Source organism: Lichenostomus cassidix, chromosome 7 (genome assembly GCF_008360975.1).
Source record: "Lichenostomus cassidix isolate B80296 chromosome 7, HeHo_3.0, whole genome shotgun sequence".
NCBI lineage: Eukaryota > Metazoa > Chordata > Aves > Passeriformes > Meliphagidae > Lichenostomus > Lichenostomus cassidix.
In genome coordinates this window covers 1,137,024-1,161,912 of record NC_139488.1, presented here as the reverse complement: position 1 = coordinate 1,161,912, position 24,889 = coordinate 1,137,024, and the positions used below count along the sequence as shown (strand labels likewise).

Genomic DNA, 24,889 nt, shown 5'->3' with positions numbered 1-24,889 from the left:
CTTCTCTCTCCTTGGGTTTTTTTTGTTTTCTTGACCTGTAATGAGCTTCAGAAGCTTTGAGACCTAAAAGGCACAAAAAGTCAGCAGGATCTGGTACTTAGGTTTCGGGATTTTGGGATTGGTGACATGGAGAAAGGAAGGGGTCTGTGACTGAAAGAGGAAAAAGAGATTTTTAAGCTGCATCACTGTTTCCCCAGATGCTTGGCCTGCTCTGGTCTGGGATTTCAGCAGCTGTTGGAAGATGAGTTTCTTTAACATTCAGAAGCTGCATGGCTAAGGCAGCAAATACTGGAATGTTCTATCATGCAGAAATTTGGGAGAAGGAAGAGCTGTTTTACTAAATCATCATTTTCCTCGATGTGGGCTATACTTTACTCCAAAATAATCCTACTAAAAGAGCAGTTGGAGAGTCTGGGTTGCTCTGAGCAGTACCCTCACCATGGCCACGAGCTGCTTTTCTAGTCCACTCACCTCTGTGACGGTGGAGATGGTGGGAACATCCAAACACACATCACAGCCCCATCAGCAGCAGAGCTGAGAGTAGGATGGTGCTCACAAAGGCTGCCTTTACAGCCACTGGAGTGGAAGAAATTTCTTTGGCTGGCTGTGCTTATGGAGGAGAGCAGTGACAGTGGGTGAGTTTGAAGCTTCTGTGCTGAACTTCTCATCTCAGAGTGGCCTCTGTGGAAAGGTTGATGGTGGGATGATGGCAAGAATTAAGGGGAGTTGCAAGATACTCTAGAGTTGCTCTCTGCTTCACTTGGTAACATAAAAATGACTGGGAGATGACTGATAAGTTATTAACACAGAAGAATTTTCGGGCATAATATCATATAGGAGATGATCCTGTATAAACCTGTGTCAGAAACAGGGTATCAGTTTTATGTGAGTTTTTTCCCCAGTAATCAAATGGGATTTTCAAATGATTGGTATAATTTGTGTAGGATGTTTAGACTGTATGCTATGCCAGTAAAATAATAGTGATAAATCCAAAAGTAGCATCAGGCATACTCAAAGAAATTCCTTACGCCCTGCTCTTTATCTGCCTTCGATTTTCATCTGTATTTATGAGCACTGGCTGCATTTATTCCCTGCTATGCTCCACAAAGATAAATTCTGCATATTTAGAACTCAAGTGATGAGTAGTAAAATCTGTGTTGAAGTTAACAGCATCGTGGCCATTACTAGTGTTCTAATAAATATCTCAAATGCTATATTTATATCAACATTTATGCCAGTGCAGAATGAAGTGTGACTATTTTGACCTAGGCTTTGAAGAAAAGATTTGTAATTGTAGGTGTGTATGAATGTGTGTAATACACGAATGATACATGGGTGCATATTTCCAAACACATCCTGCTACAAGTCCTCCATACACTCTCATCTGAAATAGAGGTCCAAAATATGCTTTAATGCCACCACTTGATAAAAAATCTCAGCTGAAACCCATGTAAGGTCTTATTACAAAACAAATTATTGGATATGACAAAAACCTTGAAGATTGGGAGCACAGCGTGACAGTTTTATTCTCATCTCTTTGTCATGTCCCATTTTGTTATCATAGAAAAAGAGAATGGTTTGGGTTATAAGGGATGTTGAGGATCATCTCATTTCCCCCCTGCCATGGGCAGGGACAACTTCCACTATCCCAGGCTGCTCCAAGCCCTGTCTAACCTGGCCTTGGACACTTCCAGGGATCCAGGGGCAGCCACAGCTTCTCTGGGCACCCTGTGCCAGGGCCTCCCCACCCTCACAGTGAACAATTTCTTCCATAGATCTAATCTAAATTTCCCGTCTTTCAGTTTTGATGTTTGGTTTTTCTCTTTTGCCAGTGTCCAGTGCTGCACCTTAGTCTGACTGCTCCCTTCTGTGCAGGGGCTTGTTCCCCTTGGAGAGGTGCTTGGGCAGAGCTTGGGGCTCCCTTCAACGTACAGACTTTGTTTTCATAAAGGAGAAATGTAAAATCCATAAAGACTTCAGAGGCAGGAATCTGGTTCAGAATGTCAGACTTGTCCCTAAATACAATCCTTGAAGGCTCTCTACTGTGAAATACTGCTGGAGCTTGAGAAAGCAAAAGCTTACTGCCCCAAATAATTCAAAACTGGAACAGGAAAGAGTTCAGGGTTCTCAACCACTTAAACAAAATATCTGTTCTGTGCTCCTTAAATTTTCTGAACAATTACTTTCAGGAATGACTGGCATTCCAAAAAAGGCAGTCAGAAGAGGCAGGTATAAAAAGAGAGTTCAGTGCATTTCCCAAAGAGGATGATATGGGAAGTAAAAATTAAGGGCATGAGGTAAAGAAACCTTCCTTTTGCAGCTCTTTAAAGGTAGACAATCCATCTGTGCAGTCTACAGGCATAGTCATGTATGGGTTCACTTAACTAGAACTTAAGTGAATTACAAGCACTTTCCACCAGTGGAATTAGCAGTGTTTAGAAAAAAATAACAGAAGGATGAGTGCGATATTCAAACACTTTTTTTCCTGACAATTATTTAAAATACTGCTGGACATACCTTCATGTTCTCTATTATTTGTATTCATAAAAGTCTGCCATGGACACCTTCTGCAGAGCAAAATGTTGCAGTTTTGTGATCCACTGTGTATTCTCTGTGTGACCCAGGTCCCACTGAATGTTTTGGTGCCCCAAAATTTAATGTGGACTCTGCCATGCATTTCCCAAGCGATGGAAAAGGCCCTGCCAGGGGTTGTGCTGCTCCATGGTGCTTCTGGATCCAACAGTGAATGAACAGCAAACAGTGGCACAAAAGCAGGGCATGTTTCTATTGGAGAAAAGTGTTTTCTTGATGAATAATTTCATGTGCACAGGCATGATGAGCCAGCTGGCAGATACTGGTTGCAGAGAAGCAGGCTGAGTTGATTGCTTCTAACGAGAATTCTTTATGCAGAGAGAAACTCCTTGAGCTAATGTTGACAGTTTTGGTGTCAGAGCAGTCCATCAGCACCCATGGTCATTACAGCTCTGGTTTCCTTTATTCAAAGCAAAATATTACTGTTTCAAGGAAAATGGAATTACTGCTCTTTTACTTGCTGAACTGGCTTCACCTGTGAGTCCAGTCTAGTGGGTTTAACTGGCTTTGTGTCACAGATAAATCAATCTACATTATATGGGGCCTGACTTGGCATATTTTAAAAAGAATGCTAATCTGTTTATTTAAAGCACAAGCCTCAAAACAGAGTCACTGTGCAAAGTCTTAACAATAGCATTCCTTTTTTAAGTTGAGGCAGAAAAGAAAAATCTCAGCCTAAAAACAGCAGGGGTGTTACTGGAACTTTTCAGTTTTATTGGAATTTTTCAGTTTTAGAGGAGGAGAAGCCCATAAAAAGCCTTTGTATTGATGCTGTAATCCCAGAGATTTCAGTAGTTATTCCCAGTCAGATATATTAACAGGGAGTTAAAATTGAGAGTTCTCAGTAATTTATAGTGAAAACATAGTGGAGTGCTAGTTTTAAATTACGCTATTCAGGTTTAAAATTAGTTTTAAAGAAATCCATTGTGCACTGTGTGTGCCTAATGGTAATAAAGATGCCATAGATTTTTAATCAATACCTATTCATGTCTAGAATGTTAGGCTGTAATAAATTTCAAAGCTCTACCTAATATTTTTTCTTTATCTTCATTTACGTTGCTGAGTGAAATGGGGACTCCTACATTCTTAAAAAAAAAGAGGTGTGAGTAGAACATGCTTTCACAGACATTGATATAAGAGCCAGTGTGGGTAAGGAAAAAGCAATTTTGACAACAGGTACGTGTTTGTCCTCATGAGCCTTGGCCAAAGTGAAAGCTGTGTTTGCTGTTTAGTCATGTTCAACTGCTGAGTGGACCCAGACACAGACTGCAACCCTGAGGTCATTCTGCATATTGAAAAGTTGTGGCTAGTTGACAATTTGCCCATCTCTGGATTAAATGTGGAATTGGTGGTAATTGTGTAACTGTGATATCAGCTGTGACTTAAAATTTGTGTTTTCTCGTGATTAAAACTCCTAATCTGCACATAAATAGGGCCATTTGTCAGGATTCAAACACCCTCAGATTAGGAGGAGAGAGGGGGAAGGGTGCTGTGTTCTTGAAAAAGAACAATATTGAGCAAAGCACGGTCTTGATGTGAATAACATCAGATGAATCCTTGCCAACCCTGGGGAGCAGCGTTTTGTGAGCACCAGGCATCCTGGAAGTTGTTGCTGTCGAGCTTTGCACACAGAGAGAGGCTATTGAAACATCCACAAATTTGCTCCCCAGCCTGGTTGTTTATCTGGTATGTTTTAAATGCTAAGATTATCGTTCCAGGATTAGCAGAATCCGTCAGATCTCTGAAAGGGCAGCTTCAAAGTCGGCTGAACCCCCGCTGATAGAAAGGGTGAGGAATGCAGAATGTGGGAAGCATCCATCAGGAAAAAATAATGCCTCAATAACAAGGATTTACAAGCAGGAACTACTTAGCAAACACTCAAAGCTGTAATGAATCCTGTTTGGATACATAGATAAAAACTCCAAGGAGGGGAAGGTTGAGACAAGAACTTGCAACCCTCTAAGAGCTTGGCATCAAAGCTCAATTTCTTTACATCTCCTACCAGGTGGGTCAATGCCAAGGATGGAGAAACAGGTGGTGTTTGTCAGCTTTACCCCATGGGCCACAACTTGATTTCCTTCTTCCTTTCTGCTGCACTCTCCAGTCAAGAGTGTGAGACCGACAGTGCACTCATCTAAATCAGTAATTAGGCTGTAATACCCAGTCTCAGGGCACTGTGGGAATTGCAGATGTCCTGATGTTTTGGAGTGGATGGAATGTATGAGCTCTGCTGCTGAGCATCCTTGTCCATCTTGGAATACTGACTTTGAACTCAGCCTCAGTTTTGGTGTGTTGGAGTGGGTGTTACGTGTTTCTAAGTATGAAAACACAGTACACATTAAAAAAGAAATACATATACATTATTCATTTCTCCTAAGGGAATACTGCAATCTTTCAACTTTTAGCCATGGATACACAGTTTCTAGTTTAAGAGGCAGGATTTTCATGTTGTGATTTCTTTTTCCTCCTACAGTCTCTCCTGCTGATGCCTTTTCCACTTATTAATTGGGTATTCTGTCCTCAGCTGAGGGAGGGATGTAGGATAGCAAATTAATTATATGGGGTTGAATTATGATTCAGGGCCATGTTTCTTGGTCTGCTAAGTCTGTTTTGATGAGCATGAAAATCTAGAAACACCATGCAGAGATTGTTTCCATCCTCTGGAGTAGATTTCCAGTGTCTAAAGGAAAGCAGTGGCTGCATCAGGAGTTTCCTGTTGGTGGGTTAGTGGTGGAGCTGTAAGAATTGTGAGCTAGGACTGACTTTGTCAATCCTGTTATTAATTATGGACAATCCTGTCCATTAATTATGCTGGACACCAGGACTGACATGGAACTACCTCTCCTTGCTTGAGTCTAGCTTCTCTGAGCCTTTTTAGTCCTCCATGCTTTTAAAAATTACTTTAAGATGATGGAGGCTTTTGATAGTGCATTTTTTGTCTCTTCATCAGCGTTGCTCATAGAATTAGGTTTACGTGGGCAGTAGTCTGAAGTGGGCAAATGTCAGGAATTACAGTCATGGAGGTGGCTATGGGACAATACTGTAACAAAAGTAAGTGGATTAAACCCTTAATGCCACTAGAGAAAAAAAGATTTGTTTGTCCAGCTGCCTGTGAAGCCAAACAGTTTGTTAGGAGTATATGCAAAAAAGGATTGGATTTAAAAAAACAAAATGGGAGATGGTTTTGTGACTTCAGCAGCAGCTCTGGTCAGTGACACCTTGCAGAGATCCATATTGAACAGCCCCAGCAATGGCTCAGCAGAAAGGTAAACAGCTTAATGGAATTCATCACAGTATTAAAGGTAAGGCTCTGCAAGCATGAAAATGGTAGAGAACTGAGGCAGGAGAACTGATGATATTTCCAGAAGAGAGAGAAAAGGCAAAATCAGCCCAACAAACACAAGTGAAAATAACACCAATGATGGGGTGGCACCCTGAAAAGTGGATTTAGGAAATAATCCATGTGTGGTTGAAGGCAGTAATGAAGTGATAGCAGGGAGCTGTGGCTGCAGAGACTTGGCATGTGGTCCTGAGCAAATAAACCACAGGGCTGTTGACTCTGGGGCTTAGCTCAGCAGCAGAGGGAGGAGAAGCTGCTGGGTATGTGGCCACATCCAGGTCTGAGATGTTTGGGACTGACAGGATTTGATGCAAGGGTAGTGGATCTGGGAGTCAAGGCAAATGATCACTATTTGAGTGGAAAATGAGTTTTTCTGGATTTCCCTGATTTGTTTAGCATTTAAATATTTTTTTCTTGCACATTGTACAATTCCTTTCACGCTTACTTTCTAAGCTAGCTTGAGAGTGTGTTTATGTTGTACCTCCAGAAAATTCAGGTATAATATAGCATATTTCATGTTAACACCTAAAATTCTTGTTTGGTGAAGTCATTGAAAAGTATTTCCTTTTTTCAATTCCCTACTAAAAATGAGGACATTCTTTTAAAGTCAGTGAGAGCTGACATGATGAATCATAAAGATCCATTTTGAACACCACTTTTACTCTATAACAATAGAAGGGCTGCAAACTTCATTTTATTTTCTTCAATACTTATTCTGTCCCCTTTAGAACCATTTCCTTGTTATGGTCTATTATGTAAATATTATTTGGACTATTTTTAGATTACACAGTACTATAAAACTCCAGTTACTTACTTTGACAACTGTTATGCTAGTTATTAATATGCACTTTAAAGCTCAGAGTTCTCCTGCCTGTTTAGTCAGTGGTTTGGTGGTGTTTGTTAAAAATTATATTACTGTTCATACAGCAGACAAATGAACTTTAAAAATTCCTCTGCTCAAGAACATTAGCCAGTACAAGCTCCACAGAAGTCTTTCAATGGCCAGTGTTTTTCATGGTTGCCTATTAAAGACTTTCTTGCATCAGCAATGTAGAAAGACATGTAAACAAAGAGGAGCATTGTTTGGGGTGGATATTGCAGATTCTTTAAGCTCTGCACTCAAAGTCAGAGTAACCATTGGGCTTAGGAAGGGCCATGTGTTTTAAGGCCAGACTGCATGGAGGAGGAGTAGGTGTTCCCCAAACACCATATCCCATTTCCAAGCCAGACAACATTCCCTTGCCTTTGTTTGCAAGCTTAGAGTTTCCATCAGAAGGTCTGGGAACTGCAATGGGCCTTTGTGTCCATGTGTTCTCCCTGGGAAAACTGTAAATACTGGATGTGGGTGTATGAGGCTTTATCAGAGGTAAGACAGACACACCGCATGCACCAAACCAGGTGAGATGGCACTGCTTCGTGAAAGGTTGTGAAAAGAAGAACAAAGGCTTGGATAAAACAATTTAGTATTTCTGAGGGAAATTTTCAGTGGCTGTGTGGTACATTTTCATTAATAGGCCATAATGTACTTTTTATAGTAATTCAGATGTAACTGAGAGAGGCTTTTAGAGCACAGCAGTGACATTTCCACAATCATGACAATAGTTAACTTACTTCCTGTGCTTACCAGGCAGTGGTTTTGGCACCATCAAAACTCTGCAGTTGTCATGCTGTCTTTTTACCCATCTTTTCAGCAACTGTCCAGCCATTGTTGGAAGGATGTTAAATGCCCTGAGCATGTTCATGTTGGTAAGTTGTTGGTATGCAGTGAAAATGCCTAATTTAAGGTATTGCTTTGAGGTTTTCTTTGGAGGGAGCCTGATTTCTCCATTGCCTGTGTAGGTGAACTCCAAATTTTGCCTGTGAAATGACCTCCCACTTCCTCCATACTCAGAAAGGCACATTATATTGATACTTTGGGAGCTCTTCTTTGATTTGGCTTCCCCTAAATGCACGAGCCCATGAATTGATGTAGGTGGAGCCAAAGTCAGCATAGGAAACTGCAGATACCCTGTGTCCTCATTTTGCCATTGCAGATTTGCATTTGCCATCAAATTGCATGTTGTGTTTCCTTGTCCACACGACTCCTCACATGTGCATGGTGGTTTGTCAACAAAAATAGAATTGGTATAATGGTTAAAAACAAGCAAAGTCCTACTATGTGTCAGTGTGTTTGCCCTGACTTCCCTTTTGGGCAGGAATTCCAGTCATGAAGCAGTTAATGAGCTTTCCAAGTGACTGTGTTTTACATGCCCAAGCATTCTTTGGTCTCTCGCCCTACCTGAAAGTAAAGTCTCTGATTCTGGTTGCTAGAACCCCCCTGATCGCCGCAGGAGTCATTGGTGGCCTCTTCATCATCGTCATCGTGGGCCTGACCTTTGCTGTGTACGTTCGGCGCAAAAGCATCAAGAAGAAGAGAGCACTGCGAAGGTTCCTGGAGACTGAGGTGAGCCCAGGCTGCTTCTCACAGGCTCTTTGGAGGGATTTGCAGGGCTGTTCTGCTTTTATATTGGAGATGGTCAGGTCCTCAGTTACCAGAGAGGTCTGTAGAGATACTTCTGCTAACTCGGGCAGTTAAACTGGTGGAAAGAATGTAGCTATTTCAAGATGCTGGTTTCCTGCACAAATACAGATTCATGGCTTCTGAAGACCAGAAAAAGTTCCCCATGAACACTGGAAGATGTATCCCACCAGATTTCTGAACTCCCATCCTGCTCTCCACTGAACTTCTATCCCAGTTCATCAGTACATTTAGCAGTTCTCATGCTTAAATATTATGGGGTTTCGTTCTGGGCATACTTAAATTGACTTCTAAGGCTAAAGTAAGTTCTTTCAGCAAGTTCTGGTACAAACTTCATGCTTAAATGCAGAGATTTGAACCTCCTGTTCTTCCCTGTGCCTGCAATGCCTTTGTGGTCCAGATTTTCTCTAAGCCCGTAGCAATGATCAGTAATAATTATGTATTTTATTAAGCCAAGATACTACCCAGAGCTTAAGCAGCTGAAGTTCACAGTTCTACTGACAAAAACATGTAGTAGGGCTGTAGCAGAGTGCTGTGACCACTCCATCCTGCTCTTTGAAGTGTCAGTAGTGGAAGGGGCAATCTAGGAAATATATTTGAATATAACATTAAGTGTATATCTATCAGCTACTGCAAAGGTGATTACTGCCACCTCCTCAGTCCTGTGCTTGAGACACTTTGCAAATTATGGTATTTTTAAATTAGGGTGCCCCTTTGTAAGAGAATAAAGCTTAGAAATGCTGATACCTAGTGACTCTTTGATAAGGCTTTATTAACAGTGCTGTTTTCTCTTCTGTTCCAAGGGCTTTGCTCCCACTCATCTCCACTGGAGAGCCTGGGAGTAAATGATTTATGCATTCCCAGTATGTTTGCACAAGTATCTTCATGTTTGGCTAGAATTTGTGTTGCTTGTTAAATACTGTTCAGCTGTATAGAAAGCTTAACAATACTCTGTGCCTTTAGATGAATAAATCTTACCATTGTATCAACCCCTACTTACACACAAATTATTTTAAGCAGGTAGTCCTCATTGCATTGGCTTTGAAGTCCAGGTCTCATTCTGCATTTGGTCAGACAAGAGCAGTGGCTGGCAATAGTCCCAAGGGGCCAGGGCCTCCTACTGAACATGTGGGGAAGCTGCTGCTGTGGCTGAGAAACTGAATATTGAATCAGGAGCATCCTGAAATAAACACACAAGCAATTTGCTTTAGTTGAAGTCTCTCTTTCTAGCTGGAGGCTGTAAAAGGACTTGTTCTTTCTGTAGATCATTCTCCACAAAACTCTACAAGCCTGGTTTTAGAGCCCTCAACACATCTCCACCTCTCGCTGCCATTGCTGTGTTGGCAGAGTGTGGCACAGAACCTCTTTTCATCTTTCACAAACTGAAAACACAGAAATGTGCTGCCAATGTGCCTAATTTTCTTTTGCAGCAAACCTTCCTTTCATGGTATAAATACTGGACATCCAAAGTGGAAAGGAGGAAAGAGAAATCACTCTAAAATAAAGTGCAGCTTGCAGAATATTTTTGTGATAACTCAACTTGCTGCTGCTTGCTTTTGTTATGTTTTGTTACCCCCTTAACTTCCAGATACTGGTTTATTTTTACCTGAACAAAACTAATTAGTCTGCTCATCTAATTAAGTAGTTCATAGAGCCATAGAAGTAGTTCTCAAACTGCAGAGCATGGTGCATTTAGCCTTGTAAACAAGCCTTGCAAAGCTTTTGCATTGCTGCAGTGGTTTCAAACCAATTTGAGTAGGAGGAGCCCTGAATTATTTTCTTCATCCTGGAAAGGAACAGAATGTTTTTCATTGTTTAGAGTATTGTCCTCTTCATGTATTTTAAATTTATTTTTAAAGAAGTGTTGTTTTTCTGGCAGAGATGGTATGAGATCTGAGAGGATTTTTAACTGAATGTGCCGTTGTGGCTCATTTACAAAGTTTCTTGGGACATCTTGAGCAAATTGTTTAATTGTAGTAAATTAGTGGCTGTTATAAATTAGTTGTCTGCTCTAAGGTATTTTCTCCATAAAGCTGTCCTCCTTTGTGGTAAAATGGAATTTCAGAAAAATTGTCCCTTCCTCAAAACAGAATAGGAATGTGATGAGCCATTTAGTCCAGGCTATTAAAAAGAAATATGGCCAACTTAAAAGACACTAAAATGGCAAAAATAGGATGTGGTACACTGATAATAAATGCTATATTTCTGTCATGTAGAAAATATTGATGCTGCCTCCATTATCAAAGGTCCTTGGATGTGTTACTCTGACACCAATTCCATTTCCAGTTCATAATTCCAACATGCAATTCGTGGTGGAAATTATTACAATTTTGAGTGAGGACTTGCTTTATCAGGTCTCTTGGATTTGTAGTGTTGCTCGTTTGCTTTTGAAGATGAAAATTCCCTCCAAGAGTAGGCAGGGCAGTGGTCAATAGACCCACACCACTGCCTAGTTCCAGCATTTAGTCTGATTGCTTGTTCTCAGTATAGACTTCTGATGATTTTCCTTGCCAGCTGGTGGAACCCCTGACTCCGAGCGGCACGGCGCCCAACCAAGCCCAGCTGCGCATCCTGAAGGAAACGGAGCTGAAGCGAGTCAAGGTCCTTGGCTCCGGAGCCTTTGGAACTGTGTACAAGGTGAGAGTCTTCCCAAGCAGCCCTGAGTCCCCTCGTTTCACTTTGGAGCACTCAAGTTGTGCGTTGCAGCAAAGCAGCCTGTCCTGTGGTTCCTGAGCCCTAGGAGGGAAAGGATAATGGAATTGTGTGCAAAGAGCACATCCTCAGGATCACATGGTGACGTGCAAATATTATTTCTTGGTGAGCAAAGACGTGTCAGCCCCAGTCATTTTTATGTGCAAGAGGACTATGCAGGCTGGGCTGTCCTGCTGGCAAAGTGCAGCACCAAAGTTTGCCTTTCTGTTCTTACATCAGAGCAGGACGCGTTTGGAAAGCTGGATAAACGTTGTCTTTGATTTCACAAGTGCCACGTGGGTCTTGTAATAGCAGTAAGACCTAGTAAAACAATGTCATTACCTAAAGTGTAACACTTCTTTTTTCTTCCATTTAAATAGAAAAGATGAGTTATGTCAGTGCACCCTTTTACAGCTGAGATGCGAGAGCAGAACGCACAATGGAAAAACTACTGTCGTTAAAGATGTATTTATTTTTTAAGATCTGTTGGTCAAGTCCAAATCTCAGAGGCATGAAGTAGGGCTTAGTGGGCAAGTCAAACCAATTCCCCAACCCTTTGGGAGCAGCTCAAACCTGCCAAATCAAGGTGGTAGGGCAGATAACCTGCATCTGTCCTCAAAGTGGGGAGGAGACAGAAAAGCACAGACCAGGTGGTCATGGCAATAGATTTATGAATAACCAGTTTGAATATACTTAGAGGATAATAGTACAGATAGAGATGGATGCCATGAGGCTGACAAGAACACAGCAATAGTAAAGAAGGATGGAAAAGTAGCCCAAGACACACACTTGGTGAATTTTAATTTTAAATTTCCTTTTTAGCCACCTGAGTTTTTGATTGTCAGGTATTACATAATTAGACAAACAGCCCCTTAATATTTCACTTCAAATACATTTAGGGTGTTCTGTTCCTGCACGATGTTATGACCTGGTGATTATCAGTTTTGAGAGTTTAGTGATAGCTTCAGAAGTGAGCATCAGAATCCAGGCAGAAAATACAGATTTTTGTTTTATTTTATCCAAATCAGTATCAGAATTTTATCTGAGTCAGTAGAAAAAGTGCATCATTGCCAAGCTGCCATTGCTCTTTAGAAACCTTGTTGTGCACAAGAAAATCAAGGATGTTGACTGATACAAAATGCTTCATTTTACATCAGAGTTTACTGTTGATGTAAGTAGCTTTATGGGATTTTTATTATTTTATAACTTTGTGTGTTCTCAGTTCTGAGTCTCATAACTGATCTGCATAACGAGACAGAATGTGTCAAAAAGAACTGTAACTCTGAATCAAGGTTTTCTGATTGTTGCCTTATTAGTCTTCTGTCATCTTTTCTTCTTTTTCTAGGGGATCTGGGTCCCTGAGGGAGAAACAGTAAAGATTCCTGTGGCCATTAAGATCCTTAATGAGACCACTGGTCCAAAAGCCAACGTGGAGTTTATGGATGTAAGTAAGACATGATCAGTGTCTTTGGGTGTTGGCAGGGGTGGTGTATTTCTGTAGCCCACAGAGGTTGTAAAGAGAAATTCCTGCCAGCTTTCTCTCCTAATATTTATATTGCAGAAGGGGGCTTGTACACAGGACCTGGCAGGGCTGGCTTTTCCACTGCATGTGCCCCAAGATACTTTGGGTTTTCTCAGAAATTGTTTTTCCATCAGTGTAAGACTAAAGCTCCTCTGTCTCATGGGCCAGCTACTGTATCTTTCTGTGGCAGAAAAGCCATGAAAGAGAGAGAAGAAGTTGCAGGGGATCATCTTACCATGCATGCAGGTCTGTACTGGTGCAGAACTCACAGGAGCAGAAATTCCACTCAGTTCTCCCCCACTTTGATGTTCTGAGAGTCTGGGAGCTGGCAGCAGCAGCAGCAAAGCTTAAGAGGGAGAGGGGGAAAATTAAAATATGCTGGATTTTAAAGTCCTTTTGCTTTACTAATCTGAAATACACTGAATGAGAGGTCAAGATGGTAATTTGCATGAATGTTCTATGATCACAGAGTTTACACTCAGTTTTTACCTCTGTGTCAAGATCAAGGCTCACTGACATCATGAATGTCTATATCTTATTCAGTGACAATTTTTTGATAAGTCATAGGTATTTGCACTCTTTTTGTAAATTCCTCTTGTGAACTTGAAAATTACATAGGACTTCTAAGTCTTGCAGATCTGTTCAGAGTATAGGCCTGATTTGTTAGCATTAATGAGACTGTAAGCCACAAGCAGAAGGTACTCCCTTTATATAGTCTGTTCTTCCATCTAGAAGTGAACAGAAATGTGCAGTTGTGGATTTATCTGTTCCAGGCAGCTGTTTCATGTGTGAGTTCTTAGGCAATTGAAGGAAGGCTGTGTAAAGGAAGGGATTTCCTGTGCCTTTGACAGAGCATTGCACATTTATGTTGGTTAGATCTTTTCCAGCCTTGGTGAGTCTATCATTCTGTGGTTCTATTGCATTCAGTAATCATTTTGCACAAATAATAAATAAAAAGGCAGTTTGGCTCTGTTTAAAAGGAATTAATTGCACAAAAGAGATAACAAGTACTAGATATTTTTGCTTAATGGACAAAGAGTGTTGCTGATAACAGAGCTGTCCAAAGAGGAGAGGTGGGATCCAGTGAACTGGATGGCAGTGGACAGTGATACAGATTCCAGCCTAAAGGGGAGGGAATTGTTATCACTGTATGAAAGTCAGTGGAACTGAGCAACTTGCACCAGCTCAGGATCTGACCCCTGATCTGAAAGAGAAATAGTAGTAATATCTCCTCCTCTGATGGTGATTAACCTTGAAGCAAAGAAAACATAAGGTCCTTGGTAAAAGGCAAAGTTGCTTGACTGAGGTTTCATAGCTCAGCTCAGATCAGTTTAGTTCACTGGACCATACTTCCCCCAGTGTTTGCATCAGAACATCTGATAAATGGCTCAGAAATGAAGAAGGGCTTTTGAGAACTCTGGAGATTTTGACTGTACAGTTACTTTAGGAAAGGTTTCTCTTTAAATTAACAGTTTCTCATGAGTCTCTGACCCAGTTGTAGCAAGGTGAGAAAAAAGTTAAAGTTGGTTTTAGTTCTTGAGGTTAAAAATAACCCTTAGGTTGTCTTTAATCATAATAAAAATAATTAGACTTCATCATTAGTTGATACAAGTGGCAATAAGAAGAAATAATGTTTTCTATCAGTGCTGCTTTTGATATATGTACAGTAGTCTGTAATTCTTTTCTGTGCTGTTTTGATGAAGATGATTAAATTTCATTCTTGTGAAATAATTACTCATTCAATTATACAGAGGTTCTTGCCATCCTTACTTCCCAAATGAGTTGTTTAGCTCCTGAAATGACACATTTTGAAAGAGAATGACCTGAGCATTATTTATGGTTTAATGTGACTACTCCTCCCTGTCCCAAAATATACATTGTTTTAAACGTTTAAAAACTTTAAGCCACAAGTTAAATTATGAGGAGGTAACTAAGTATCTTTCGCTGAAGTGTAAGTTAGAGTGAAAAAAATGTGTTTTACTCATTCCCATTCCAAGACTTCAGTCAGCATAGCTATCCTGATAAAACTGGATACTGTTTACTGATCTTATTTTATGAGGAAAATTTAAATGTACACTTGAAAGCAAAATGCATCAGTTGTACTTCAGTCAAAAGAGTATTCTGAATAATGATTATGGGTTAAAAGCACTTGTATCTGGTTTTTAAAGGTATATAGGAGGCTAAATGCCATTATGAACATGGTGGGGTTAATTCTTTCTGAAATAAGGGTCTGACATGTTGGTAGTGAATGGGAAGAGAAGGTTAGTCACAAGGTGTCATTATATGAGTCACACCCTTGGCTTTCATTTTTTGTCCTTGTCAAGTGCAGGTGTGCTTTTGTCAGCAATTACTTTTTCCTGGATTGGGAATGTCCTTGCACTTGTAAGTAAAAGTTAGCCTTCCTTTTAGAAAGGCTTTGGGAAATGGAAAGCCTTTGGTAAACAGCAGTTTGTGTGCAGAGGGAGTCCTTGGGACACTTCAGTGACCACAGAAATAGCTGGTGTAGATGCCGGTGGCACTGCCCATAGATCTGATTAAAACTTGTAATGTGAGTCTAAAAGTGCTCTGCGAGCTTCTGAAATTCTGCTAAATATTATGCTGAAGGAGTAAAGAACAACAATTTGGCTCCTGGGCTGTCATTTCAGCAGCCTGAAGCCCTGCTAATGGAGCAGTAATGACCATAATGATATAATGCCTGATGTCACCCCTGCTCTGGCCAAGCACCTCCCCTCAGGGGATGATGAACTGGCCATCATCCAAAAGCACAGCTCTCATTTAGGATTTTTCTTGGGGGAGATGCAGCAGAGTCTATTTCCTGGCTTTCTCCACCCATTCCCAGCTAGCCCTTTCCCTTTGCTCCCTGTGTTCCTCCCTAGTTTTTATCACTGCAGTAGGTCTGTGTCTGCTACAGCAATACAAGCTGGAGTCTGCAGAGTAACCTGGGCCAGGGCAGAACCAGACTGCACAGGAGGCCTTCTGTGGATTTATTTTCACCACAGACAGGTCACTGTTACTGTTTAGTAACATGTAGGTTTACCCTATTTCCCCACATATTTCTTGGTGCATGTTGTGTCTGGGATAATTTCAGAGCCCAAAGGATTTCCCCCTCAGCACAGTTATATGTTTAAGTTGTGGGGTGTAGTTTCTGCTCTGGCTGGTCACACTTCCTTGTCCCCAAAAGGGAGCTGGAATTTCAATTCAGAGTGCAAGTGCTCTTGATACTGCTCTGCCTGCAAGCATGTCTGGGAGGGAGTCACCAGCAAGACACAGGGTCATCAGGAGGGAGCTGTATCCTGCTCCTCACCCTGAGGCTGGGAACAGAATTTAGGAGGGTCCTGCATTTTGTGGAGGGAAGAGAAACTTACAGTGAGGAAAAAAGGGGAAATGTGCAGCTAAGAGACTGCTTGATAGTAGAACAGGGACTAACAATCTCCCTTAGGAAAATAATTTCACCTCCTCAGCCTCAATTTATTTGACTATTATGATTATCTGATAAGTCAAGTAGCCATTGGCCTGGTCAGATGGTTTAACATCAACCCAGATACTCAACTGACAATGTAATGAATTCTAAAGTTGTGCTGCAGTTTGAGAGCATAGCAAACAGCCTTTGAGGCTGAAAAACTGTACTTAAAAAACTTGTCAGGGGGAAACAGACAGTTGGTGAGGGCCTTTCCTCTAAGCTTGATGTTTCCAGGAAGTAATCCTGTGAGCTGTGAGCTATGTCCAGGATTTTGATCCCCTTACAAGTTTAATCTATCCTCTCTGAGCTTAAATGCTCCATTATCTGTTAGAATATAATTAGAGGCTGCAAGCACAAGTCAGCATACACAGAGTTCCTTGGGAGTCCCTGAGCTCATTGAGATGAAGACAGTTTGACTGATGGTGGTCAGCTGATATTGGGCCAGAAGCTAATAATAGAAGGCAGCACTGCTTAGCTAGGTGAGAAAGTTAACTTGGGAAAAATTAAACTGAAGGCTTTGGGATTTATGGTTGGAAATAAATTTCCCATTCTCATTTGTTTCCTGGTAAGAGAGCTTCAGAGGCAGTTGGTTTCTTTTATGGTTTTATAATTAAGATCTAGGGGCTTCCTGGCTTGGGCTGTGCTCACTGCAGTTGCTGCTGTCTGCAGTGGCAGCTCTTGGAGTGTGGGAGGACATTTGTCACACCAAGTGCAGAGGTGGTAAGTGACAGTGACCTCCACCAGATGTGCAGCAAGCAAATTAAAGCTGCATGTAGGGGACTGACACCCACATCTTTTATTTATGTCTGGCCTAATGAACTAAATTAATAAATCACTCAGACGTGCTGCAGAAACAGCTTTTTCTGAATTGTAAGCCTGTCTTTACAGGAAAGACAAGTCCTCAGCTTGAGGATATCAATATGGAACTTATCTTCAGGTCAGAGGATTGAAGACAAAAAAATCATGTAGCTGACTAGAGAATTCTTTCTCCTGTTCAAGTGAAACCCCACAGAGATATGGATAGGCCTAGAATCTTTCTTTGTTTCCTCAGGTATGTCTAGATGGGAAGTACACTGGAGACACAGCTAGGTTGTCAGGTGGGGAAAAAAGAAGGCTTACTTGCTCTTGGTTTCCACCATTGGCTTTAGACGTGGGTAGGTTCTAGGCTGAAGCTTTTTGGTTCTTTGCTTTGCCCATAGTGGCGTTCAAAGAGCCCCTGAGGCTATGGACACACTCTGATTTACAATTTCTCAGCTGACACAGGTGCTTTTGCACTCAGTCTCCTTGTAAGAATCTGCCTTTTGTGACTATGTGGGCAACTGGAGAAATACTTTTTTTTTTAAAATATTTTTAATTCTTTCTACACATCATGCTCCAGCCCAGCCCCGTGTTTGACCCAGGTCTTCAACAGACCAGTTAGATGCTTCTGAAGTCTGAAAAGACATTGCTACTCACATTAGTTGGATCCAGACACTCCACAGTCATTCCACTGACTGCCTGGCTGCTTGGGAGATACTACAGAGTTAATCTTGAACCTCAGTTGAAAGAGCAGGTTTAGGATCAAATGAAATCCTTTATGGCAGCAGTGAGACATTTTTCCTTATCCCTTTTTGCTGTCATTTCCACACATATCCTCCTTTCCAGCTGGCATAATGCAATGTCTGTAAGCACTGCCTGGCTCTGTGCTCCAGCTGCAGTTCAAACAGGTTTTCACTCCATCATGTCAGGCTGCGGGAGGTGGGGGCAAGGAGTGACTTTAACTCCTCTGATTATAGACTCCCTTTTGTGCAGCCTCCCCCTGCCTCCCCCGCGTGCACACTCTAAGTGTGAGCAGAGCCACTTAGCAGGGGGAACTGTCTGCCTGTCAGTCCCAGGCACAGAAGCTCACTGTGATTGCAATTACAATTTCCAACTTGTCCAGAGATGCCAGAAATCAGGCTGTCCTTGAGAACGCTGCATACCATGCCCAGGCCCCGAGAGTGCTCAGCCTCTGCAGAAGCTGGAAACCTGATCTCTGCTGAAGGTTGACTGCTTTTAGTCATCTGAAGATTAACTGTTTCAAGGCTACATTTCTGTTATTTCCATCTTAAGCAATAATTTCTCTTTAAATGTTTGCTTCAGTAATTTTCCCCTCCGTGGGTGTAAGGGTAAGATGTGTGTGGATGTGCAGGGGGGTTAATTTTCCATGTGCAGGAGCATGTGGCTGCGTGATGAAAGTATATACACAGAAAGGATGAAGTACCAGCACAGACAGACCAGCCAGGCTGCTAGGAAACAATTCTCCTGGCATAATACTCTAACTGGAGAATGCTGTGAGGGAAGGTGAGTTTGCCTACCACTGGTGATGGGGAAAGTCTGAGCTCTGCTGAAATCCATGGGACCTGTGAATTGGCCAATGAATTCAGCAGGGCCAGGACCTCACTTTGGAGTAATCCTTCCAAGAAATCTACCATAGGTTTAAGGAAGAATCCCATGCTTTAGTGAGGGACTGACATTACAAGTTATTCCTAAATGAATTAGGAAGTACATTCAGGTGCTTTTCGTTATGGCAGTTGCAGAACTCCTCACTTCAGGCTTGCAGTGCTTTATTGCAAGACTGCAATTGTTGACTCAGAAACCCTGCATTAGGTTGGGTAAATCTGTGAATGGGAAGAAGATCACGTGGGAGTATTCATTTATTCACTGGCAAATACAGCTGTGGATTAATTGAAAGTATTAAAGATTCTAATCAAATTCAAGGATAACTTTTGGCTGTAAAGTGTGTTTGTATAAAGGAAACATTTTGAACTGAAACTCTCTATTTAAATGTATAAGGTACCCCTGTGACAGGGTTAATACTTGTCTCCTTGGAGTGTACTTTTGGGCTTGGTTACTGAAACATGAAGTGAGTTATTTGCTTGGCTGTAATATGTAATTGTTCTGAAGGTCAGGATCCCAGAGTCGCCACTGTTTTATCAGGACACAGTAGGAGAGAAGTCTTTTGAAAAAGTGTTTAGAAACTGAACAGGAAAATGAAAATGATGGGGATATTAAAAAAAAACAAAAAAAAAGGCGTAGAAGTGGTGTTATGAGTATGGTAAGTGGTACACAACAGTTTAATTGGGGCACTTAATCATGAGCTTGTGGGATTTGTATTTCCACGATGAGTTTTCTGTTGCATTCAGTACTATGTGGGGCTCACTCTTGGCATTATGCTATATGTTTCCACCCTTCACCATGGGTTAAATCTGGACCTGGGCCAGAATGCTCTCCTCCAGCTTCGTATCTTCGCTGGACTTACGTGCTTGGATCTGGATGTGGGCTTTGAGGAGAGTAATCTGATGGACTTCAATAAAAATTTATATTGGATGCTATAAAGCCATGAATTCTGGGGACTCATCCCAAGAGGATAGGCTGGGTCTTTTCATCTGCACAACCAGTGGTTGGTGTATTTAAGGCAGAGTGGAAATGTGCCTCTGCAGGCACAGATCCTGCTGGAATGGAAGGCTGCAGTAGCTCATAGGTTTGTCATTACAAACACGAGAAACAGTCCTCCTTAAACACCAGCAGAGTGGCTGGGAATACTGGAACTCTTCTCACAGTCTTTCTGACATTCAGATGCGAAGTGCAGGGATAAAAGTGACAAAACACAGTAAAATTATTAAATTAAAGAAAATAACATTCTTTAATAGCACTTGATGTGTTATGAGAAGAAGCTGACACAGTTTTCCAGTGTTAAAGCAGTTTGGCACTGAAAACTGGGTGACAAGTGCTTCCTTACCACTAAAATTGAAAATCTGTATTTAGAAATATCCTATAGCTTTGCATTCTTCCTCTGTGCCGCCAGGTCCCATTAGCCATATAAAATAGGCACATGTTAATGTTTAAGTTCCTAAAGGGCACTGTGTATGCCAGAATGTTGCCACACTGATAAAAAATGCAGGGTTTTATGGGCCCCCCGTTAATAAAAGAAAAGTATTGTTTCCACAGGCTTAACTGTAATGCATCCCAAATAAGCCATCACTGGTTTGAGGTTAACGACAAATCTGATGAGGTGCCAAGTGAACCTAAAGTAAAGGGAGAACAAGTTTTTTATGTTGTAGTGAGAAAAATAAATTCCATATACGCATACAAATGATCATGCTGTGACCATTTTTAATAGGAATGTAAGGGTACAGAAACACAGGCTTATAGGAGCTGAATTTGAAGTATCACTGTTGAAATATATTTCACCTACAAATACTGTAACCTGCAGTACTTCTCTCTTGGTGTTTTGTTACAGATAACACCTCAAAAATTAATTGTTTTCTGTGCCTCAGCACTGATCCAGGCACTTCTGATATATCAGCAACTGTCACAGATTTATAATTAACATCTGTTTCCATTAATATTCTACCTATTATTTAAAAGTGACAGTCAGATGTCCCTATTGCTGCTTGTCACACAGTTGTGATGGAAGAAATAAGACAGGGAAATGTGGTTCCTGACTGGCTTGCTGATAATCTTTGTAATATTCTGCCAATACTTTTTAGATGTCAGTGCAATAACTGGGATAAGCAGATAGATTTGAGGTCACACTGGGGCTGGCAGTCCACAGAGCAGCAGATGCTGGTTTGAAATGCCTGGTCCTTCAATACTGAGGCTGTACCTCCAAAAATAAGGAGATTTTGCAGAGCAATACTTTCCATATTAACTTTGGTGTTGCTTTTTATTGTAATATACAGCATCTCTTGGACCTGTTGAAAATGTGGTGAGCTTTTCCCTACCCTGAAAGTCATTCAATCACAACAGACACAACAGATAAAGAGGAGAGCAATGAATATTATTATAGCAGCTTATAGATGGAACTCTGGATTGCAACACAGATCCCATAACCTCTAAGCAAATTACTTAATTTTTTAATTGATTTTTAATTATCTTTAGGTTTTAAATTACCTTGGGATGTTTATGTAGACAAATACTATATGAGTTGGGTTTTTTTTCAGAAAAAACTGTTTTATCTACTTATCCATTGAGAATGTATCTAAAATGTTGTTTTCAAACATCTCATTAGCTTTTGCCTAGGTCAGGTGTTTTAAAGATGCTGGATGATACTTGCAATATAAAGCAAATTCTGTAAAAGCACCAGGAGAGAGAGAATAGGTATTCTTCCCTCTTAGGTACTTGCAAGGTGATTGCAAGTGTATCCTGAAGGTTTCTGCTTCATACAGGCTTTTCATTACAGAGGCAAATATGCATTGTTCAAAACAGAATTGCATAGGTTTCTCGTAGGCCAGGGCCAATGTTTTTATCTTCATGCTTTACGTGACAAATGACACAGAAATGTTTAAGGAAGTACAGTTGGGTAGATTTTTGAGCTCTGTTGGCAAATTGCAGCTTCATAGGCTCTCAGTGATGGACTTACACAGGTAAATTCTGAGCAGTGCAAAGGCAGGAAGCAGCTGAGGTACAAAGAATAGTTTATCTGATGAAAATGTAGGAACTCAATGAAGAAGGGGAATGCAGGACAGGATCTGGCTACGGGCAGTTCCCAGGGTTTGATTGACTGAGTTGTGTCAGGGGATAGCCAGCCCTGGGCTGAATCCCTTTGGAAACATTCTCCAGTGTCAAGGACCCTTCTGCTGGCTGGGCAGTGCCCTTTGAAGGAGTTCAGTGGGATGATTTGTATACACAGAAGCAGAATTTAGCTTCTTGTTTCTTGAAGCCAAACAAATTATTTGGATTTTTTAAAATGAAGTCTTGTTGGTTTAGATCAGTAGCTAGAGTCACCAGCTAAAAGCACAAGTCCCTCTGAAAAGCTATTTTAAAAACCAAAGTTTTTGGAAAACGTGGTATTTGGACTGAGGAGAGAAAATGAGTTTCCTTGTGGGAATTGTTTTCTTGGCAAATATTGAACAAATATTTTTTGGTAAAATGTTTATTAACTTGCTGAAACTAAAAGGAAAAGTTTCTACCGAAGCTTTTCAATGGGAGATATATTCCAGTGAATTCCTCAGCCAGAAGATGTTTTATGACATATGATATTGATTGAACACCTGGTTTTGTCATTTTCAGAATGAACTCTGAAATTCCTGCTTTGAATTCCTGCCTTGAAGTCATTTGTTGTTTCCAAATTCAGACTATGTTCATTAGGCAGGAATGTTGTCCAACCCAAATTGGAATATTAAACACTTTGCGCACATGATTAAGTTGTGGACAGCAGGTAACCATTTTCCAGAGCTAGGCCATTGCTGAGGATCTGAGTGCTGTGTCCTGCCTGGTTTTAGGCAGGGGTGGGAGATGTGTCTGATTGCTCTGTGACAAATCTCTTCATCAGGCGAGGGGCACAGATGGGAGTGAAACTCCAGACCATGGAAGGTTATTGGTGTCAGTGTTAATGTGACAGTTTGGCAAGCTCTCAAAGTGTTCTGGAGCTCCAGAAAACACCTTAAGGCACATTGTGTCACTATCTAAATGTTTGTAGCTCCACTCAAACTTGCAGATCAGCCCTCTGCAGAAAACCCAGGGCTGCTCCTCTCAGTGCTTAGCTGCAGCTTGCTGGGACTTTGGCATTTCACCAGCACAGAAGTCCACTATAAATGACCAAGGAACTGACAGGTGATGTTGTTTTGAGCTGCCCCTCAGAGGTGCAGCATCATCTTTGGTCCCAGTAAGGTAATCACACCATGGTGGTGTTGGGTCTTGTAAAGAAATGAAAATGTGAAGGCATGCAACAAGGAATAGATGGATTAATTATATGTAACCATACTTCTGCTTTATAAAAGTCATGCTAAATAGTAATTGTGTTAGTTAGAAAGGCTGATGGTGGAACAGTTATGGATGCTTTTTCCTGCCTTTTATTAAATGTCAACCCCTTGACTACTGATCTTGGTGGTAAGATGCCAAATAGGGGCTGGCAGACAAAAGTCCCCACAGTGTGGACAGGGTTCCTGCTTTGCAATCAGGGTGCCAATGGACCTTGCTCCAGACCTGGAAGTCAGCTTTGCACAGCCCATGCACACAGCTGCTGTGGATGTGTCTCTAGCACTAACTTTGGCACACTGATCGTGCCTTGGGCTAAAGGGTTTCCTAATAGTTCTTCCTGTGCCTGAAGTTTCTCTGCCAGTGTCACTTAGAAAGAGCCTTTTTCACTTTCTTTCCCAGGCAGCTGCAAGGCTATTGAAAAATTCAGCTTCACCCCAGTTAGCCTTGTCAAAGTTTGCTGTAGGAATTGCTAGGAAAAAAGGTTTGGGTTTTGATTTGTAGAGTCCTATTAGCTGGGTAGTTCTTTGGAAATGCAGGATCTGTGATACCAGGTCATCTAATGAGCATAATTAAATGGTCTTGGGATTGTGATAATTCACAAAAGAGGATGAAAGCATAGCATAAATTATTATGTCACATTATTTGTGCCATCTTCAAATTAGATCACTTATAAAACAGGCATTCCCTACTGCAAATTTGAGTGGTGTTTGTCTACAACTTTGTGCTTGGCCTCTGTACTTCAGTGAGATTTTTCCTTATCAAGAGCATCCACACAGACACAAATAAAAACCCTTAAATGCAGTTATATTTATGAATTGACTGAGGTGTGTGTATTGGTAGCAGGCAGCCAGTCATTGAAATGAGTTTGGTTTGGGAGTTGTTTGGCTCACCCTGACAGATGCCAGGACCTGACTATGGCCATACAGCAAAGGTCTGACACCGTATTTCATCTGGGGGTTATTGTAGATGCCAAGATTTTATCAACATGAAGAAAAGAGTCATTATTATTATTATTGTTGTTGTTGCTGTTATTGTGACATACATGGAGATGTATTACCCTGACAGTAGGATGCGCAAATCTTGTGGCAATCCAGGGAGGAATTTAGCTGAATTTATTGCCAATGAACATAAATATTTTAGAGCTGACCTGGTATTATCAACCCCAACCACAACCACACCTGCATGCCAGGAGGGCAGCCCTGGCCCCTTCCCTGCTGTCCTCACCCTGCCCTTTGCCCTTTGATGGCCATGGGTTCATTCAAGAGTCTTTTTAAAGAGGTTTTTCATCTTATCTTTGGGAGAGGAGTAGCTCCTCAGCAGGATGGTAGAAGAAAGTAGGGAAGAAAAGGTGTAAGGCAGAGCTGTGGAAACTTTGGAGGAAATCACAGGCTGTGATGAAATCACATGTTTATGTGACACAGGGAGCAGGAGGCAGGTTTTGAGGACTTTGTGGCTCACTGATGCCAGCTTGGTCAGGAGAAAAAAAATCTAACAGTGAACCGAGCAGTCCAGTGAAACTTTCCATGTTCAAATATCATCCCTTTGCAGTACCCAAGTCCTGAGTGTGAGGCTCTTGCACAGCTGAATATAGATGAGGGAAAGGCAGAGATGAGTCTGATTTGAATTCTCAGTTGCAAGAGATTAAATACCTATGTTCCAGGCAAAATGTATCTTTGATTAAAACAATTCTTATGTTGATTATATACTTGATGAAATTAGGTTTTAATCTGATGCAATCCCTTTAAATTGATCATGAAGAAGGAAGAGACTTTGAGTGTGTGATTATAAAGTCAAGCTTTCCAGTGAAACCAGAAAATATCAAGGCAATGCCTGAAGACTCTTCAGAATGGAGTGAGAACTTGATAGATTTTTTTTTTTTCATTCTCGAGACCTTGCCATCACTCGTCTGAAATAAAAAATCAAAGCAATAACTCCCTCCTTCTGAAAGGGATGTGTAGCCAAGGCTGAAAACATGTACAAGCTGGTCAGCTATAATGTCTGTTTACCCTCCTGTTTGAGCACTGCTGAAATGATGGCTTTGTT

At 41.2% G+C, this 24,889-nt stretch overlaps 1 protein-coding gene across 4 annotated transcripts in view; it reads left to right on the top strand.

Moving 5' to 3' along the window:
• ERBB4 (erb-b2 receptor tyrosine kinase 4) overlaps positions 1 to 24,889 on the top strand; it is a 552,538-nt gene that overhangs the window by 432,003 nt on the left and 95,646 nt on the right. For all 4 annotated transcript variants that reach the window (XM_085065694.1, XM_085065696.1, XM_085065698.1 and 1 more), the window contains exons 17-19: positions 8,243 to 8,375; positions 10,965 to 11,087; positions 12,487 to 12,585. In XM_085065694.1, coding sequence (XP_084921820.1) covers positions 8,243 to 8,375; positions 10,965 to 11,087; positions 12,487 to 12,585 — 355 coding nt within the window. The remainder of the gene's footprint in view (positions 1 to 8,242; positions 8,376 to 10,964; positions 11,088 to 12,486; positions 12,586 to 24,889) is intronic.